Source organism: Numenius arquata, chromosome 10, assembly GCF_964106895.1.
Source record: "Numenius arquata chromosome 10, bNumArq3.hap1.1, whole genome shotgun sequence".
In the NCBI taxonomy this organism is placed as follows: Eukaryota; Metazoa; Chordata; class Aves; order Charadriiformes; family Scolopacidae; genus Numenius; species Numenius arquata.
In genome coordinates this window covers 36515252-36535697 of record NC_133585.1, presented here as the reverse complement: position 1 = coordinate 36535697, position 20446 = coordinate 36515252, and the positions used below count along the sequence as shown (strand labels likewise).

The following is a 20446-nucleotide window of genomic DNA, read 5'->3' as shown; positions in this document are numbered from 1 at the left end:
GTCAACAAACTCCTTTATATACATGCTAGCAAAATTAGTATTGCAGGTGCTGGACAGTGTGTCTTGCTTTTGGCATTTATTTCTTTGTGCGGGTTGCTGTTATGTTAGCTCTGTGAAACGAAAGACCGGTGTTAGCTGTCCCAGTTTGGGATTATCTGGGGCTGGTTGTGCAGCTTTTGCAGTCAGAGCTAGACAGGAGATTTGGGGCACAAAGTGTGGGTTTGGAAACAAACCTCTTCATCCCGTTTTGTTGTCAGTCTCACGAAGAAAATGTATTTGATGGGTCAATACGCTTTAATAAAGTATGTATTTTAGAAACACTAGTAGTGTTGTTAGAAGGTCGGTGCCAGAATTTTCACGTTGCCTTTTGTTGATACCAGCTGATGGGTTTGCTACTGTTGAATGGGAACAGAACTGGTTTCTCTCTGGTACACGCACAGCAGTGAAATAGTTGCCACGTGGATTTTAACAGGTCAACACGTTTCATTATGTCGTGATTTACACAAATTTAACGCGATACAGAGGCCACATAACTTCTCCCGGTTTAAAATAACTCTCCAGTTATTTTTATTCATAAAGCCTGAGGAGAAGATGTCCGACCCTGGATATCTGGCACTCTTCTTGCGGCACGTTTCCCGCGGTGACCGGCGGCGGAAGCCGACGCTGGGCTTCCCCGGCCCCACTCCGCTCCCGGGACCTGCTGCCGCCGGCGCCTGCTCCCCCCCACAGCCCGAGGGAGCGGCCCCCGGCGCGGAGCGGGGGCGGTCGGGGGCGGGGCGGCGGCGGGGGCAGCCCGGTGCCGCCGGGGAGCCCGGCTCTCCCCATCCGCCCTCCTCTCTCTCTCCGGCCGACAGCGCCCTTGCGCAGCTCCTGCGGACCGGGACGGGACCCTCGGCCGGGCGGGGCCCGGCTCGGCGAGGCTGGACGGCAGCGGCAGGGGACGAGGCCGCCCGGGGCTGGCGGCGGGGGGCGGCGGGGGCCCGGGGCGGCGGGGCGCCGCCGGGGCCCGGCGCATGGCGGCGGCGGGGAGCATCACCACGCTGCCGGCGCTGCCCGACGATGGGGGCAGCGGAGCTTTCCCCCCCGGGCACTTCAAGGACCCCAAGCGGCTCTACTGCAAGAACGGCGGCTTCTTCCTGCGCATCAACCCCGACGGCAGGGTGGACGGCGTCCGGGAGAAGAGCGACCCGCACAGTGAGTGTCCCGGCGGGACGGGGCGGGCGGCCCCTCCGCCCGAGACAGCGGGGCTCCGAGCGGGGCCGGCGCCTCGGCCGCCGTCCCGCCCAAGCATCGGCAGCGAGCTTTGCTTAGAAAAAATGTAGAAATAGGCATAGGCTCGTCTGTAAATAACCGGGTGTATGCACAGACATACGGTTCGCGGCCGGGTGCCGCATCGGCACCGGTGGGATGCCCCGGTGCAAACTCTGGTTGGCATCTCTTCATTCAACCTGCTGCGGTACGGAGTTGGCTTAGGTACTTGAAAGCGCCTGGATTTGTTTGCGTGACAGAGAGACACTTGAGTGCTTTATACGGCAGCGGTGAATACATGAGTTGCATAAAGGTAGAAAGAAGGTTGGGGTTTTGTTACCGGTGCAGTAAGTCCTCGTGAATAAAAGTACTCGTAGTGTACAAGTACTCTTAGGAAAAAGAGGTGTTAATCTATTCAAGGAAGCAGGGTTTATTACTTTGGCTTAAAACATTGCATGCTGTGATTTTTACTTTTTTTTTTTTTCTTTAAACTTAATTAAGGACAGATAAAATGCAGATAAAACCTGTGGATTCCAGCAGAAGCAGTTTGCTCCCTGCTACCTGATCTGGTACACAGCCCGTGGGATGAGTGGCTAGTGTGGTCTGAGGGTTGGTGACCTGAGCTGGCCACACTGTCTGCGGTGCCAGGCACCCACTCCCCAACAGGTGGTCTCGCAGGGAATGTGGGGCAAGGTGCTGTTAGGCACCCAGGCTGTTCTTTGTCCCAAGAACAAAATGCCTTTTTGCAGACCTCAGAATATTTTGAAAGTATTCAGTATGGAGCTTTTGTGGATGCAGCGGCAAGTTTTTGAAATGCCCGTGAGGTATTTCCTTCAAAACAGGTACAAGTAGCTGTCTGCCAGATACGTAGTCTCAATGCAATTCCTGGTTTGAGAAAATTTTTTACTATGCAGCGTGTGCACCTCGACCAGGCAACATCCTGCCTGCAGGCACTTGGCATAAAGAGCAGGTGAAATGTCTTGACTGTGATTCTTCGTCTGTTTTGCACCTGTGCTCTGAGGGATAGAGGTGCAGGTGGGACTAAAGTCAGAGGAGGGAGAGGAGGAAGTGAGGAGACAGATCAAAGGTTTTAAAAATTATTTTCCACTTTGGTCATTCACTATTTGCAAAATGGTGAAATTGCAAAGAATTACTGTAACAGACTGTTCCCAAATAACAGTATTGCCAAGTTGGGCTTCAGTCTGAGGCTATTTTATTTTGAGACTCTTTGGTAGGAATATTGCACATACGATGGGCTGAATATATATATACAGAACAGTATATTTTGTGAAAGTTAGCATCCTTTGTTAGGCCAACTAAGATTTTTAGGAAAAGCTATAGGAGGCTTTCAGACTTGGTCTTATGTGTTTGCATCTCTTTCTCAGATACTGTTTTAAAGGGAAGTGTAGTCGATTTTGTGAGTAGTAACAAAATATATTTATTGTCAATACAGTGCAGTAAAGTACTGCATGTAGATTTTTTCAAATGTTGATGCCTAAAACAGAGCATTAACTTACCATATAGATAAGTGGTTTGATTTTTACACGTACCAGTCAGTTACTGTGCAGGATCAAGTCTGTGCTGGAAAGCATGCAATAGTATGTTCAGCTTGCTTTAGCCTTCTGTATTTGGGAAATGTGGGAATTCTTACAGGAAATAAGTCTCATTACTTCATCAAACATGTCATCTCACCCCTAGAAGTAGCTATGAAAATATGCTGGAAATTTGCTGCAAAGGGAGATGATGTTGAGTCGGGGACATACAAGGCTGAAGCTGGGTTTCTGGACATTGCCCCGGCTCAGATTCTCCCTTCATTCTGTACTCTGCTGTTTGCGGTGAGAAACGCCAGCAGTGGTGAGCGCTGCTCCGTGCTCACCTGGCTGGGCCAGGCTGCCCTGAGCAGTGGCAGTATTCATCATTGTCATCTTTTTCATCACAGAGCTCCCCCATAATCATCTCCTCTCACCCCCCTTTTTTATTATTCTGCCAGGGAAATTAGTACTAGTTTTACATTCTTGAGCCCTTCTAATGTGCGTTTTCTCTTCCTGTTTAGCCTTATCAATGCTAGAAATTTTTAAACTGCTTTCCTAGTAGTGAATTATGTGTGAAAATCTTTCTGGTGTTGGTGGTACTGCCTTACTCTTTCCCCTCAAATTTTCTCTTTTTTGCCCTATAGCTTTATTTTTGCAGTCATTTCTTTCTTGCTCTCCATTTTGTCTCTGTACTTTGTCTTTCTGCCTCTTTAGTATTCTCTGATCACTACTACTATTTCCCCTGTTGTTTGGCACTTGTTTCTCTGAAGCCCCTCTCTTACCCTTTTTCCTCTTGAGTGAATGGTGGCAACAGGTAAAGTAAAACCTGGGTTATAAATGAGTGGCTTGGCCTCTGCCCTGTGTTGCAGAAAGTCAACTGCTGGGGAGCTCCTCGGGTGCCCGTCAGCTTGGCACTGGCCATCTGCAGAAAATCCCTTTGTTTAAAAGGAACAGTTTGTAAGCGTGATACAGCTAAAGGGCTGGTGGGATTCACTTCCAGCAAGCGGACCTAGGCACAGGGGTGCCACCGTGCCTGAGTTGTTCCGTTGTCCCCTGCTGTCACGCACTCCTTTTCTCATTATCAGACAGCTCTTTCTTTGTTTGGTGTTTTTTTTTTTTTTTCTTGTTTTTTTCCTCTGGAAGAACTCAAGTTCTGAGAAATAGAGAAATCAGTACTTGAAGCGTCAGTGAGGCACGTTGCTACGGCATTACATGGGTCACATCCTTAGCATCTTTGCTGTAAGTGCGTCATTCGATACGAATCTGCGCCATGCTGAACTCTGACCCGGTGAATGCTGCTCTGTGGAAGTCCCTGTGAAATCTTGTGGTATGCCTGGCAGGTCACGTTGGCATGGCGGATGGCAATAAATCTTGGGCAACGTGAGAAGACTTGAAAAACAAAACAAACCAAAAAAAGCCAAAGAAAATATACACCTCAAATAACTCATGGTGTTTTTCTTAGTAAAGTAAAACGTTTTGTAAGATGGTTTTGAGAATAGAAGTATAATGGCTGCAGAGAATTTGGTTTAGAAATCTAATTAAAGGACAATTAGGAGAGATTCTTGTGGGAGTTGCTATTCTTATGAATTAGTTATACAAAATAGCACTTGATTAGCACATCCTCGTTTTTACTTTTAAAGGAAGTTCTTATTTTAGAAGGGGAATGGCTATCTCCTTATGTTTGAGACCAAAGCCTCGTACTGTAAACAAATTTCCATTATCCATGTCCTTTTCTGCTCCCCCGCTTCTGCCTCTAGTACTAAGGACGGCTTGTTCGAAGTTTACGGTCTGTTTTATATCATGGCACTGAGAATTTTGGCTGTTTTATGCTCACCCTGTTCACCTTGGTTTATTCATAATCGTGTTGTTAGTGAAATTGGGAATGGAAGTTGACGTCCCGTGTGCTGGAGGATTGGAATCGCATGATTCACGCAGCTAAAAAACAGGACAATACGTCTTACGTGGTTGATATTGCCACATCTGATGTGTGTTGTACAGCGACTTCAGTGAAGTGCCCCTTTGGACACACCCTGGGGACTTCTGCTGAGCCTTTTTTCCTTGAAGAGAGGTACATTTCAGACAAACAAGAAACAGAAGGCACTTTCTTAGCATTTTGTTGTTTAAAGCAAAACAAAAAACATGTATTTTTTGTTGTTGTTGATCAACAACTTTTGATTTATGCCCTGGAAAATGTACAAAGAACATAGTCTTTTTGGAAAGGGTTTTAGAAACCCTCTGGAGGTGTTTGCCTCAAAGAGGCTACAGTGCCGGTGAAGGGGAAAAGCAAGGGGAATGGAAAGGGAACACTTATCCATACATTTTAGAAAATGTCTAATAGCACAGATGGTTCCCTTCACAGTTTCCCTTGCTGAGAAATGGTTGGCGTTTATGTATTTCCGTAATTTCTCAAGCAGCTTTATTTCATGGGGAGCATAAACCAAGGTGTCCAAGGAACCCCGGGTCGTTCTTGTCCACTCGTTAATGAGGTGACAAGGCTACAGTCTGTCACTCGGAAAGGATTCAGCAGCGTGAGCTTTTATCAACCCTGCCGACGTCTGAAATACCTCCTTCCTGCTCAGTACCTGGCTATTCTTCCACAAATATCTGAAGAAAATGTAAAATAGGGTAATACTGGTCCAGGAAAATTTCTTCTTAAGAAAGTTCCTCTCATAAGCAGTTGTTAATGCTATGATTTTTACTTGTATCATACACAGCATTTAAATGGTTACGCTGTAAATACTTTGAAATATGCAGCCTTTTAACATATACCAGCTTAGTCAAGAAGATAGAAATCTGATCGCTGTTCACGCGAATGGAAGAAAACTAACTGTGATCCTCACAGAAAAATGTGAGCAAATGTCAATAAGTGTTTTAGTAAGAAGGTTCAGGACCCGGTGTTTAGTTTTTCATATATGCATAAGTTATTTGGCACTCAGATGATCTCCTCTCTCATTTCCGTGTCCCACAGACGTGGCCGGAGCTGTCGACAGGGCATCCTGTGCCAAATCTTAGCACTAGGTGAGGGTTGACTTCTTTTTTTTTTTTAAGAACCTGGTTCTAAACATCTGAATATATTGCTTCTACCCAAGTCCTTCTGAAAATGGATTCTTTTTGCGTTACTTTTGATCTGTTACACAGACCTTAACTGATTTGCCAAATACTAATGCTTTGCGACATAACACAAATTCTTTCTGGCTCTCTGATGTGGCTGTTCTAGACAATGAGATAGCAGAGAGCCCCCACTGCAAAAAAAGTTGAGAGTATGCTTCCTTTGCATCTTTCACATATTTTGTCATAGAAATATCATTGTGCTGTTTTCTGCATGGTCCTGCGGGGTAAATTAATGAAATGAGGGACAGACCACCTGTGTTGGCTGGGCACCCTGAGGGACAGTGCTTTTCGGGAGAGGATGCTCTTTTGTCTGTTATCGTGTCTGCTGATCCTCTTATCCAGGTTTTAGTGAGTTTTACCCACCCCGAAGGTGTGTGACCAAGTAACGGGTACACTCTGAAGATGGAGCAAGGCACATACAAAACGTCTCTGGGCAATGAACTGTCCTGTCTCTCCCAGCTGTTTTCCACCTGGTTTGGAAAGGGCTGTTGGAAGAGTGTGGAAGGTTCCCAGGGCACCACCATCTGCAGGTACACTAGAGGGCAGGATTTAGCCCTTAAATCTTCTCAAAGGCTTTAGAAATTAGGAATGCTTATACCTACTTACATATTCTTGTTTACAGAGAAAAATAGTCTAACTCCTGCTTAGCCATTGCACAGCCATTGCTGAATGAGTAAGACAAATACAGATAACATACAGTAGTTTGACGCTATACAGTGAAGTTATGGAGATATTCATATAAATACAGATTCTTGCAAAAGTTGTCTTTGTGACAATATGACCCTATGTGGGTAGATTAAAACTTCTGGTAAAAACTGCTGCGACGCATGTATGGCATTTATTGACGTCAGAATGGAGGCTCTGGGACGTTTGTCATCATGATAAAATGGAGCTGCGTATTCCTGAATTGCTCAGCAAGAAAAGGAGATCAGGCGGTTGTTAATTGTATTTATTTGGCTAATAAATGCTTGACATTTGTGCAGCTAGTTCTAAGAAAAATTTTATCCTGTGGTGGAGATATATTTTACAGGAGGGTAACTATGTTAGTAATGTTTTTTAAATGTATAATTTCTTTTGACATATGAGATGAAAAGACTGAACTGCAGCTAGTTAAAACCTGTGGATTTGGTTGTGGGGTGTGTTTTTTTTAAGTGTTAGGTGTATATTACTAAAGATTTTAAAAGGTGTTTAGATTCATGTTCTGTAATAAAAGCAGGTTCAAGTTCTGTTTTTTGTAATGAAACCAGGACAAATTCCAAGTGCACAGGCACTTGAATGGGCCAGAAGAGATGCAGCACTGGTTTTGGCAGTATAATTAACAGTCACAGGGTTCAAAAGATGCTTGAGGATAAACCCTAGAAAAATTTCGTCGTCTTGTGTTCAGTTTCCACAGAAGACATACACCTATCGTATTTTCTAAAACAAAGGGCACCTGTTCCACTGCAGTTTTTTTAGGCAGATTTTTTTTAAATTGCCCCTTAATTAATTATGTCTCAACCTGAATTTTAAATGGTAATATTTTCAGTGATGTTTTGTTTCTGTAAGCTTTTCCCAACTCCCTTGGATTAAATATATGGCAAGCAGCTTTAACAAATAATTATTCAGTGGTTTCTATGTACTTAAAGTTGTTAACACAGCAAAGTGAAAAAAGTAATAAGTTTCTTTGGAAGTTTTTCTGAGCTTAATATTTTTTTACGTTTTTCTTCTTTTTTTTATCCCCCAGAAAAATATTTTTCTGGTATTTCCTCATTTGTTCAAGCAGTTTGAACTAAATCCATGAATTCATCCATAACTTCTGACATGAACAAGAGAAGACTGAAATTTGTATTTTGATTATTATGGTTTTTAGCACTCTTGGGAGTGTTGCCCTGGGATCACTGGCCATCTGCTGTATGAAAATACTTGAGAGGTGATCGATTGTACTAAACTGCTTAATAATCCTAGAAACAATGGAGCTTTTTGATTGTTGGTGGCAGCATGTTTTGTGCAGTTATCTAGTAAAAACAAAACAGACTGTATAACTTTAACACAATTCGGTTTTGAAATAAAGGTTATCTCGAGAATGCGTAAGTTACTGTTACTGAAAAAAGTACATACTTGCATGAGATCTGTGAATTGTTGAACTATAGCAAGTGATATTTGAAATGTTTATGGCATGACTTTTGAAGCCTGAAAGTCAGTAATGTGATTGCATTTCAATTCAGATGGAGAATTAATAGCCTTTACTTTTATTGGTGTCCGTTTAAGACCGTGCATTTCAAAATAAAGCAACGTGGTTGTTTTCAGTAGTGTCTTTTGTCACAATATATGGGTAAACTTGAGTTCCTGTCTTTCTGCCTCCTGACTTCTTAATAAAAATATTTAGAGGGTCACTCTCTGGAGTGCTGGTGGCATTTCAGGATTATTATCTTATGTATTTTTGAGTTTGTTCGGGGTAGGGCCAGATTTTGACTGGAGCCTGATATGATCGTCACAGAATATAAATGAGATGATGTCTACAAAGTTGGGTGGAGGTCGTCTCGCACAAACTGTCAGGGTATGCTTCTGGTCGAGTGATCCAGTATGAACTTACCACTCATGTTTGACTTTTAGAGCTTGAAAACCACACTGCTTGAGTGATTCAAAGGAGAAAGACATTAAGGGTACTAGGAAAGGGCAAAGTAGGAACTAGATTCCGTAGGCAATTGTTGTGGCTATGTGGTTAATTTATGTTCTTACATAGTGGAGCTTGTTAGCTTGCCTCTTACCTTGTGATGAGACTTGAGCAGATCTTGTAAAACAGAGATTGTTAGGATTCCAGCTGGAATATGCAAGTCACAAAATCCTGATATGGCTATGAAATACTGCATGGTGTTGTGTTTTGTAAAAGCAAGAATAGATACCAGCTGTGATACAGCTTGAAAATATTTGCAGTCTGTTTCTTGGCTCTTTCCTTTCTACTCTTAGGCTGACCCATGATGCCTGATGTCCATCTGCAAACTTTTACCGTTCCGATGTGTTTTATTAGACATGCTGTTGCTGTTCTCTGGCAGCGTAGCTTTCCAGTTATTTTTGCTGATGTAGGATGTCCTTAACATACTGAAGTGTATAGGCATTGCAGCGTCTCAATCTGCGCTTGGTACAGCTCTTTCGGGGAAGTGTCTGTAGCCTCTCTTGGGACGGCGCCATTTTTTTGGCAGACTGTATCTTTTCTTGGTGTTTCTGGGTACCGGGGAACAAATACTCAAGTGTTTCATTTCTGTCCCATGTACCCTTTTCTCCTTCCCCTCCAACCCCCCAGTGTTGTGTTTTAACATCACCTTTTACATTGTCAGTGGTGACTGGCCAAGGGATCTTTTGGTCAAACACTTCAGCTGATCTAACAAGTTTCTGCTGCTAAAGGGGATGGTCTCGCCTCTTCCTTCCCCTGGTCTCAGCTGTGCTATAGTTGGCACCATCTCTAGAACTGAGTTCACCAAAGGGACAGATGGATTTCTTGAATTGGCAGTAAAGCATTTGCTCTCTCTCCATTAGTTTCTGAGCAATGTAATGCATTGAAGCAGCTCACTGAGATGTCAAGAAAAGTGCCAGAGCTGGTGTGAGGGAGGTGGTAGGAGTGTGCAACTGAGAAGGTGGGATGGAGGGAGAGGAACTGCCCCTTTCCAGCGGCAGTGAGTGGTTCGATTGTCACTGCCTGTCTTGTGGAACCATCTTATCTGTTAAAATGCAGGACAAGATAGTGTCTTCCTTGATGGATGACTTGAAGAGGATGAACAGAGTCCATGCAGTTGTCAACTATGTTGCGTTTCAGGTTACAACAGTAATTTTAGGACCTTATTATAATGAGTGTTAATACAGTCCCGCAGCTGTGGGAAGACCAATAATGAGGCTGAGATTTCTGGATGTAGAGAACCACACCTGTAGAGTGGTTTTGTGCAATACTCCACTGCGTCCTGTTGGTACCTGTGGCAACAGAGCTGGACACAAAAATGAGAGCATTTTTTAGCATGGAAAAAGCAGCCAGTGAGAGCCTTATAGAGGATGTCCAGGGAGAGGCTGTCATCTCTTTGGAAGTCACCTAGGGTATCCTGCTGCATAGACTTGTTAGGCTGAGCAGTTTCTGGGAAGTAGTATATGGATTCAGTTCATTGGGTTTCTCCAGCTGTAATGGAGCATTTGGGATGAATAGCTAAACATGCGTCTGGCTGGGCCTCCAAATATGTAAATATGAAGGATACATTTTGTGGTTTTACAGATGTTTACAGAGTCACTGTGGATGTTTTATTGACGGTAATGTAGTTTGTTCAGGAATATTGAGGAAAAAGACCTTAAATGCTTGTGTCCTTAGAAATGCAGGAATTCCTCAAAGCTGAAGAAGTCTACAGAGCTGTCCCATCTGCCAGTTTTAATTTATTTCAGTCCCAACCTTCTGTTTGCTTTACTGCTTCAAGAAGCAACATCTTCCAGAGCATTTAACTACCTGTGCTTGAGCTAGTACCAGTGATTGTGAGGTGTTACTATTTGCTATTGAAGAGCAGAGCAAAGAGTCTCAAAATGAGGCTGAACTTCAGCGATCAAGCTGTAGTACCACGGATCAGTATTGACTATATGATATTATATTAGGAGAAAATGCTGTTAGGAGTGAGAGATGTCTGGCCTGCCTGCTGCTTTGATGTGACAGAAGGTGAGACCGTGTGATTGCTGGTGCTTGTAGCCATGGCATACTTTAGGAGCACATTCTTGCAGGGAAGTCTGGAGCAGTGTGGAGATTTAAACCAACATAGTGCATACTAGTAATGGTCTGGCTGAAGTAGGAGAGAGCCATGTGGGTTCTTCTAAGCTGCAGGTTGTAAGGTCTCTCTTTTCTTGTCAGGAAAGTGCTCGTGTCCGTTCTTAGTATGGTTTGAAGGTATTCAGAATAAGCAGTGGGTTTTTATTCAGAGTCGGAAGCTGGGAAAGTGATTACAGCCTGATCCCTCTCTCTGTAGTCCTGCAGACCTGAGTTTTTGGCTCCCTAGTGGAGGCTGGGTCCCACTGTGTATTCTGTCTGCCTCCTCAGAGTGATCACAGGGGGCTGTAAAAGTGAAGAGTGTTACTCAAATATTTGAAGGGAAGTCCAAAAATGCACCGTGCATTTTATTTTTTGGTGTTGGGACATTTGGTTTCATACAAAGAACTCTTTATACTCAAGAGAGGCTGCATTCAAAAGCAAATTAGAGCCTTTTTGTGGAGACTGGTCCACTACTATTCTGGGTCAGCAGTGGTTGACAGCTGTTGTCCTTCACTGCAGCTCATGCTGTTCCCCGGTGGACACATTATTTAAATGTCAGCGTGGGGTGTTTGCCAGCTTGATGGAAGGGGATAAAATAGACGGAGGATGAAGTCAGTCTCCAGGCTTAATGTTGTCTTTGCATTGTCCTCGCAGTAAACGAGGTGGACAGACACCAGTGAAATACTGGATGTGCATGGATTTTGATTGTTGTTCTGTTGACTTTTGGCAAAAATATTTATTTAAAGACTCAGCAATTAATTCAATTTCATTGATATTGGAGATGGGGGGAAATGCAAAGCCAGCACAGTCACTGTCTCTTAACCGTTTGGCCAGATTAAGAACAATCAAATCTAAAGGGCAACTTAATTCATAGGAACTCCTTATCAGCTTGTTATTTCCTCCTACTCGCTCTCCTGTCTCCTTGGCACTCTGGGTGCCTGACACAATTCCTCTTTCACCACTGTGCTTCAGACTCTCTTGAAATCCAATTTGCTGATTCTTCTTGGCATTCCTAAAATCCAGCTTTTCCTTTCCAACTGTGACACTAAGGCTGATTTAAGCCTATGGGTTGGCAAATTCTCACCACTGCTCTGGCAGCCTTTTCCTTTCGTCTCATTGAATCTGTTACTGCTCCGACATCAGTTACAGCCCTAAAATACTATGTACTACTGAATGGTCGTTGTGTGAGTTGTACATGAAGAAGGAGCACTAAAAATACCTTTTAACTATGATATGTTTTAACTTCTCTGTTTTCTGAAGTGACATTCTTGGGCTTTTCAGGTTGTCCCTGTTTTTATGTGTGATTATTTTGCTGCAAGTGAAAAACAGGTCATAGTTACAAGGAGATTAGTGAATGCACAGTAAAGATAAAGAGCTGGAATTCTGCAAGTTCTGTATCCATCTTCTGATACTAGTCAGTGACATCGGTATGTTGGCTAAACGCTCGCACCAGCTTTGTTCTAAAGGTGAAAAACTGAAAGTGGTTGTTCTGTGATTTACTTAAGGGAACACTAAATGAAGTGAAAGCAGTTAAAAGAAACCTGATGGTTTACCCTTGTTAAGAAAAGCTCTGTGGGAAAAGTCCTAAAAACCATATGTGAACATGCATTCATTGTTTTGATAAGGAAACCCTCATTGTTCTAAATCAAGAATTTGGGGTAAAGGTATTGGTAACTTGGAAACTAGGCTTTACCTGTTCCCAGTAATGAATTAAGTTCTTCGCTGGTAAAGTTAGTATTTTTTTCTGCTTGGTTTTGCCCTGTTGACTTTAAATGATGCAGTCAGCTCATCTGCAATGAGAAGGAGACTGCAAACGGTGTGGCAGCTAGGTATGTAGAAGAATTTTACACGATGGTGTGCTTGCAGCATCTGGCGTTTGAAATCCTTGCGTAATGCCAAGCAATCGCTGTTTGCTTTATTCGGTAGCACAAAAAAAGTTGTGTTTTCTGAGCAGAATGCGGAAACTCTAATGCTTTTAACTTTTAAAGGACTTGATAAAGTTTGATCAACCAGTTTATGGGAGCCATGTGAAATGGAGAAATGTAATTGTGCGTGTTTTACACACGGGTGCACAGGCAAGGAGCGCTAAGACTTTTGCCAGAAATGTTGTATGGCACATTATTCTGAAATTGTTATTCTGAAATTGTTCTGCGGGATGGCTTTACTGTCCTTTGTATGAAACTTACAGGGAGCATTTGAGGATGCTGCGGATTTGGTAAGAGTGTTTCCCTGGGGAGGATTCCCAGTATGATAGGTACATGTTAGGTGGAGTTGGATATTTGTGGGAATTAAGGTTAAGATATAAATGAGAATAGATGTAGAACCTGAATAGGGATATAATTTTTATTGTATTCACTCTTTGTACTACTTAAAAAGACGAAAAGTCTTTACGTCTGTGAATGTGTTATGTGGTAGACTAGGTTAGCAAGTTGCTATTTAAACAGTTACACAAGTTATTATTCTGTTTAAAGCCTTGGATTTACTCTTGAGTGTAACCGGAACTTTTTGAAGTGTTCATATTTCAGAAGTGTATATTTTTGTTGTAGATGTTTACATTTTAAAGACCTTAGGTCTGTCTGTGAGTGGTTTTATGCCTCTGGCTGGCAAAAAGGAAAAAGATACACTTACAATGTTGTCATGCAAAAGTGAAGAAATGTGCCTTTGTACTGGAGCGTGACTCACTATTTCTCAGTGTGACACTTCATTTGCTTGATTGTTTTTGTTGCTGTTCTGTGGTTTTTGTTTATTAAAAGACCACCTCATCTGCTAAGGTTCGCTTGCTGTTTTTCATAATCTATTTCTCCTTTCTCCCCCACACACGTGGAACAGGTTTTAGGGAGCGTGTACTTCAGCAACTCTGCCCACGGCATGGTTGTTTGACGATGAGCGTGTGAAAGTGAGGAAAGAGTTATTTTCATATTTGCAGTCCCAAGACTGGGGATGCCTCGTACCTCAATGCACAGCTTATCAGTTAGCATAAGATGTTTATATACTTAATATGTCTTTGAGAAAGAGACATCAAAAAGTCTCAGACACTAGATGTGGGGGAGAGAGAAACAAAGATATTTCTAATTCCTAGAGACAAATTATAGTAGGCATCAGCAGCTCACGGGCTGGGGTTTGGATCTGACCCAGTAGGCAGCTTTGCCTCTGGGAATGCCAAAATGGGGGTATTAATCTCTGTGTGTATGCATGCATATGTCTCCTTGATGAACCAGCCCTTGGGTTTGGGAGGGTTTATTATGTTAGGTGTGGAGCGAGCACGCCCCACTCTGTATGTCTTACTTGGACACCTGGCTGGGAATAGATGTTGCCCCCAAGCATGAAGGAATCAGCCAACTTCAGCCATAGAGTATGCGGGAGTGGGAATTCAGTTGTAGGGTGTTGCAGTTAGCAAAGCGTTGTAGATTCTTATTTTTCCTCCCTGTTTTGTGAACTTCCTTGCATTTCTGATCCAGAGGTGATCCACCTCTCTAGCAGCGAGACTGCAAAAGAGTTGCTGCTTTCTTCTTTTCTGCGGGCACGAAGGCGCAGGAGGACGAGTGATGGGGAGCTAGCACAAGAGCTTCAGAAGAGCACTGTCATTCGGGGGCCTCCGGGAAGGATTTTCCTTACAGGGCCTCTGCAAATATGTTGGAGATGGGCCCTGAGCCTTTGGCTGGGGTTTAGCTTTTCCACAGCAGAGACTGTAGTAACGCTAGTCATTGATCCAGAGACGTGCAGCCAGGGATTTCAGGGGGTACATAAACTCTCCCTTCTTGTAAACTGAGTGAGAGGTGTTTTTGCTAATGACCTTTCTAGTTCAAATAAAGGGTCTGTATGTTAGTGAAAACGGCGGTTGAAATAGTATCAGACGGTTCCTCTCTTTCCAGGGTCCATAAGCTGCTCTGTTAGTTGCAGTGTCTGGGTAAGGTATGTGTTTGCTGTTGAGAAGTTTGCAAACTCAAAAAAATCTCTTCGAGCATTGGCTGATCAGTGTTTTTGGGCCCAGAGCCCTCTTGTTAGAATGTTGTCTTTAACATCACATTCTTGCAGGGAGTTAATAGTGAAAAGGGCTTCTCTCTCCTACTGCCTTAAGAAGGCTGATTCAGTGGGAGAGGCAGAGCAGTGAAGGGCTGCGTGTGCGGGTTGTAGGCAGTGTAATGATTTTGGGCGTCTCATCTCAGGGTATTCAGGGCAATGTTTGGGGTCCTGCAGGGAAGGGTGGGGGTACTGAAAGTGGATATCCAGGTTGCATGGTCCTGCCGTGCGAGCAGCGTTTTGGCGTAGGTGGGAGAACAGTGCAGACCGTGAAAGCAGCTTCTGCGCGAGTACGTGTGGCACAGTGGTTGTTCCTTATGGCAGCGAGAGGTGTGACTGCGAGAAACATCGGTGAACCCTTGTGAGCTTTGATTTAGCTTGTGTGTACGTTTGACAGTAGTGAAAATGTGGCAGCAGGGTTTTCACTGTGAAGGGATGGAGACCCTTGAGCAGGAGGCTGGACTAGATAGGATCCTTCCGACCTGAATTTTGTGTGGTTCTGAGACTGTGGCTGGGTACTTATGGTTTTAGTCCGCACTGAAGTCTGTTTGTAGAGATCTTTACTAGGTAGATTATAATGGAAGTATTGCTTAGGTTTTAATCTTACCTATATTTGCTGTGTAAGTGTATCCAAAGCCAGGAGCTCATGGTTGGTTTTTATTTTAGGGTTTCTCTGATGTCATGGTTAGATCTCCCATTTCCTTGCAGAGGAGTAGGAAAATGGAGGGGTTTTTTAATCCATTTGGCTAATATGTCTCAAATTCTACCTACTTAAGGTGTAGGAGTTTGCCTCGTGCTGCAGTACAGCACCCTCATGTACTGTACACTTACCGTGCCCCATCCTCCCTGCTGCTTGCACTTCACGTGTCTGCCTTGTATTTTTTTCCTAATGTGTTTGTCCCTTTCTTTCCCCACTACGACCTTTGTTTTCCGTCTCCCTTACTGATACTGTGGCATACTCCTGCCCCAGAGCATCTTAGCCAAGGCAGCTGCTATGAGTGAAATAAGTATCAGCATATGGCTGCTTTGTGCGCGGCGATTGCCCCAGGCAGAGGGCTTGGGATGCAGGATCCTGGCGGCACTGCTCCTCTGTGGCTGCCAGCACATGTCTGACGGGGAGGGTACGAGCTCAGCAGCGAGTAACTTCCAAAATGTGCAGCTTTACTTTTCTAAAGTATTAAGTTCCTAGATTTTGCCAATATCTTCTATATAAACCAATTTTGAAGGAGATTTTTGGCTGAACCCTTCATGATGCAGAGCAATGAAATCGTTTGGGACCATTTAAGTTAGTGCAGTATTATTTGGTTTGGGCCATAACAAAAGCTTTACTGGGTTGGGAGAACTGTAAAAGGACTTTAGAGTTTTCATTGTACATGTAATTTTTCAGTTCTAGTGCTCTGGGCAATGAAAGAAGTTTTGGAAAAAGTACACACTTTCTGTATTATCCGTATTTGCTAGCATCTTTTCTGTCCCTGTTGTGCTACTTGTCCATAAAATTCTTTTCTCCGCTGGCGTATGCAAAACTGCATTAGAAATACTTTTGTGAGCTCTTTAAGAAAAGATGGGGAAGATCCAGTTCATAACAGAAATACGAAACCTTGCCAACCACAATGCTATTAAATATTACTTTTCAACTTCTATATTCTTAGAAAAGTCTCTCCAAATTGTGAAATAAACGCGTCAAAAAATTTGTAACTCTTTCCCAAATATAGCGGCTAGTTTAAACTGCAAGTTGTAGGTCTGTTCTGACCATATATCCTGTGAAAGAGGCATAATCATGTATGCATAACTATAATTTTACATCCAAAATTCACTAATGACCCGAGTGCAAGCAGAAATCCGTGCCTGCAGAGCTCTGCTGGCTGCAGGGAAGGAACACATCGTGTTTTCTCTGTTTAACATGTTACAGGATCAGGACCTGGTCTAAAAAAAAGCAAACCTCCAACTGTTAAACGTGTTTAATGTATACATCAGGGAGTGATCGTGAGCTTGATCTTCTCTGAGTTATCTTACAACAAAAAGGAAAATGATTCTTTAGTCATTCTGCCTTTCAGATGCTGGTAAGAACCTCCTTGCCTGAGGGTCACTGTTGGAAAGGTCGCACCCAGAAATATCCTGTTTTAATGGAAGGGAAGTTGGCAAAAAAACCCAGATTCATCTTGTATGATCATCTGTGTGTATATATGGGTGCTCTGAAACAGCTGTATTTGTGCAGGAGGGGCTGTGTGTAGTGGGAGGTGGGGAAAACTCTGCCAGGCATTTCAGCGCATGTTGTAGTGTGGTTCAATGTCCTGTAATGCCACAAATTGCCCTGGTTTCAGTGGAAATTCAGGGTATGCTGGAACTCGTATTGTTCTTCAGCCAAAACAGCAGTGAATATGTGTTCTTAATACAACCTCTATGTATTGTGAAGAAAAAATGTCCCCCCCACCCCCCTTTTTTTTTATACTACTGGAAGGCATAGTAGATTCACTCAAGCTACATCCAAAGTGATGTTTTTTCCCAGTTAATGATTTCTCCTTAGGTAAATGTAATGCCACGTAGAGGCATAGATGATATTATAAGCAGGACATATGACTGTAAAATAAGATCTGGAAATTCTGAATATTAGATTACTGGTGGAAGAGCTGGGGCTCAGTGAGTTCTTTCAGCTCAGCTGCTGTAAGATGCAGAATTCCTGTGTTCCAGAAGTGGGATGCACCATTCTCAGTTAACAGCTGGAGACGGGATCAAACGTGGTCTGCCTGTGGAAAGCATTTTGCAGTTCAAGAACATGACAAACAGCTTGTGATTGTTTTGGTATGGGAATCCTTTTCCAAACTTGAGGAAAAACTCATTATGATAACAGAATGACTGAAAAAATAGTTGGACCCATAATTAAAAATTTCCGGCTTGCACATTTGCATGTTTTTCTTGTGCTGGACACTTGAGTTTTATGATGTTACCTGGGGGGTGCTGCTGCTACGAGGGTGAGTTAGCTGAGAAAGGGCCATGGCACAGCTAGCGGTACTTTACTCCCATGTTTATTATGGAATTGGAAAACATGGTTCTGAAGATTGTGATGGGATCTCCTGGTATTATGGAGACATTTGCTCATCGTGTACTTTCAGGTATTGTATATCTTTTCCCTATTATTGGAACTTTTATAGGCATTTCTTGATTTTGAGGCAGGTAGCTTTTAAACAATCCCCTTCTGATTAAAAATTTGTTTAGTGCTGTCTGTCCTGCAGGCTGTAAATACCTACTGATTTAATTTTGGTTTGAGAATTTTGTCTTTACGTGGCTTGTTCTCTTTCCATCTTATGATGCCACATCTGGTTTTGCGCTTTTAACTGTACAGCTTGTCAGAGAGCTGTACGGTGGCTTCTTCTGCGCTTGGTATCTTTTCTCCTGGGAAGATCTCCACTGCAGTATTATGGACCATGTTGTTATAGCCATAAATTGCGTGTTGTTAACTGATTCATTTGTTCGGGTAACAGGTTTGTGATTGTGCTGAATACAGGAACATGGAAATGGTTCAAAGGAGGTTTTTATTCAGCATACTTTTGTAATTTATCTTACAGTATTAGAAGTTTGTGTCAGAGGAGGGTTTTAAATTCATCTCCTGCATTTTAGTTCAGTGCTTTATCTTTATTTCATTCATATTTTCTAACCCTTTCTATATCTTCCTAAAGGTACAACTTTATCCTTCTTCCTCAGAGTTTCTACCCTGGCATGAAATTAAATTTGTATGTCTTGCACTTCAGTTCTTTGTAGTCAGCAGAAAAATGGAAGATTGATGATACTTCAGCTTATTATGAAGAGATACAAAAGAAAGGCTTAGTAATAGTAGTAAATTTATGGAGTCCTTTTTAGTTGTCAGTGCATAAAGGTCGCATTTTTTATTTCATAACTTTGTGATGACTTAGCCTCAGTCCTCAAGATACTTGCTCGGTGTGCCAAGTTCTGTGTTGTCACAAAAGCAGCAGGCATTGACCATAGCCTTGCACTTGGCGTTCGTCACAAATTAAAGGGCATGCTATGAATGTGAGCAGTGAAATAGCTTACTGCCATGCTGGAGGAGGGCCCTCCCAAAGGACTGCCAGAAATGGACTGGGAAAATGGGCCTTTTTGGCCCTCGCTTTGTTAATTGGCTGTTTCACAACAATCTGTGCTACTTTTTTGGATTACAGACTTCTTAATTGGTTTACTTTCATAGATCTGGTTTTGAGGTTCAAGGGTGCTGAAAACAAATATTATGAGTAGATCTCAAATGATGGCCTATGTCTGAACTATTGCTATTGGTGACCTAAAGGCAGCAAAAGATACAGGTCATCAGCGTCAAGAGTTCCATTTCTCTTCTGACCCATTGTACCAAGTTGCATGGAGCTAAACCTGAAATTGTTGCTTTTGGAGGTGACTGCATGGTCAAAATGTGTTCAATTAGTAAGGCCGTGTTGTATCTTGGCGTCTCCAAATCAACACAACACTGTGGCAAATACTTACCTTGCATTAATAAAGCCATAAAATAACACTGAAACCTGCAAAACTTACAGTACTAGTCTGGCTCTGTTTATTCATGTGTTTTTTGATTTGGAGAGGAAAACCCAGTGCAGCTGCTTTGGCTTTTGGGGCTTTCAGTATTGCAGTGCTTTTCAAACTCTGCAGGAAAATCTTTTCTTCCCCCCCCCCCCCGCCTCCTTTTTAAAGAGTTAGACTTTTCACAAGCTTCTCCGAACTATAAAAATATTTCTACAGGCCTTAAAAACCTTTACTATAAGTTTGTTTTTACAGAATCTGAACTTCTGGCCCGGTACGACGCTGTAGGAGTTGGTGTGCTTTTTTTTTCAGGAGAAAGTCACGAAGCATAATAAGTCCATAATGCAGTAATTAATATTACTTTTCAGATATTTCACACAGCTGTTTCTTGTTAAGTGTGCGGTGAAAGCTGTATGCTTGGGCACATCTCAAATGTCCATTTCCCCCAGTCCCTGCCCAGAGCACTTCTCTACGTTCTTGTGTCCCCAGAGGACAAGGAGTTGCACTGAAGGTTTTTGAAGCTGTTCTCAAGCCTGATTTTGGTCTAATAACTTGGGAGGGATGTATTTTGGATACTCGATTCCAGGATGCAATTAAACATTTCACCTAATATTTTACAACTACAAGAGGTTTCTGTATTCCTTGGAAGTCTGGAATTATTAGTGAATTATGAGTGTAAGAAACCATTTTGTCATCTTCAGAGTGCAGCATTTTTATTAATATGGCTTCAGTTGCGTATACAAATTAGTGGATTTACAAGCAACTCTTACCAATCTCTCTCTGTATCTAGCGAAAAATCAGATGAAATAATTTTAATGCTTAGAAATGTGTTTGCAGCAATTATCCTAAAGATTTCGTGTTCTTGGTATTTTTGGAGTTTCTTCAGTCGTGTCTTTAAGAGCAACAGAAGTAACTCAAGAAAAAGTTTCATTTGTATTGCAAAACTCTCTTTTTTCCCATAACAAAAAGCCAGCTAAGCAGCAACCTCTCTCTGAATCTCTAGAGATGCTGCCACTCCAAAATATACGGTCACTTCAAGCATTTATTCCAGTGGCTTAGAAGTTCAGGCTTTTTAAAACTGCATCGTTACATGGAAAAACCTCTATGCTCTGCAAAAGCAGGCAGGTGAACGAAGCTGGTGTCTGAGATGATGTGTACCAGTATTACCCATCAGACTTCCCCGCTAAGCGGTAACACCAGTCTCACTGTACAGAACCAGGTATGTGTTTCCCATGGACCCTTCAAAGAGAGAAATGGGCAAACACAA

The 20446-nt window shown here is 42.8% G+C and overlaps 1 protein-coding gene across 1 annotated transcript in view; it reads left to right on the top strand.

Annotated features, from left to right (window-relative positions):
* Positions 1-1013: 1013 nt before the first annotated feature.
* The window catches only part of FGF2 (fibroblast growth factor 2), a 28617-nt gene continuing 9184 nt past the window's right edge, over positions 1014-20446 (top strand). The window contains exon 1 of the mRNA XM_074155218.1: positions 1014-1194. Coding sequence (XP_074011319.1) covers positions 1014-1194 — 181 coding nt within the window. The remainder of the gene's footprint in view (positions 1195-20446) is intronic.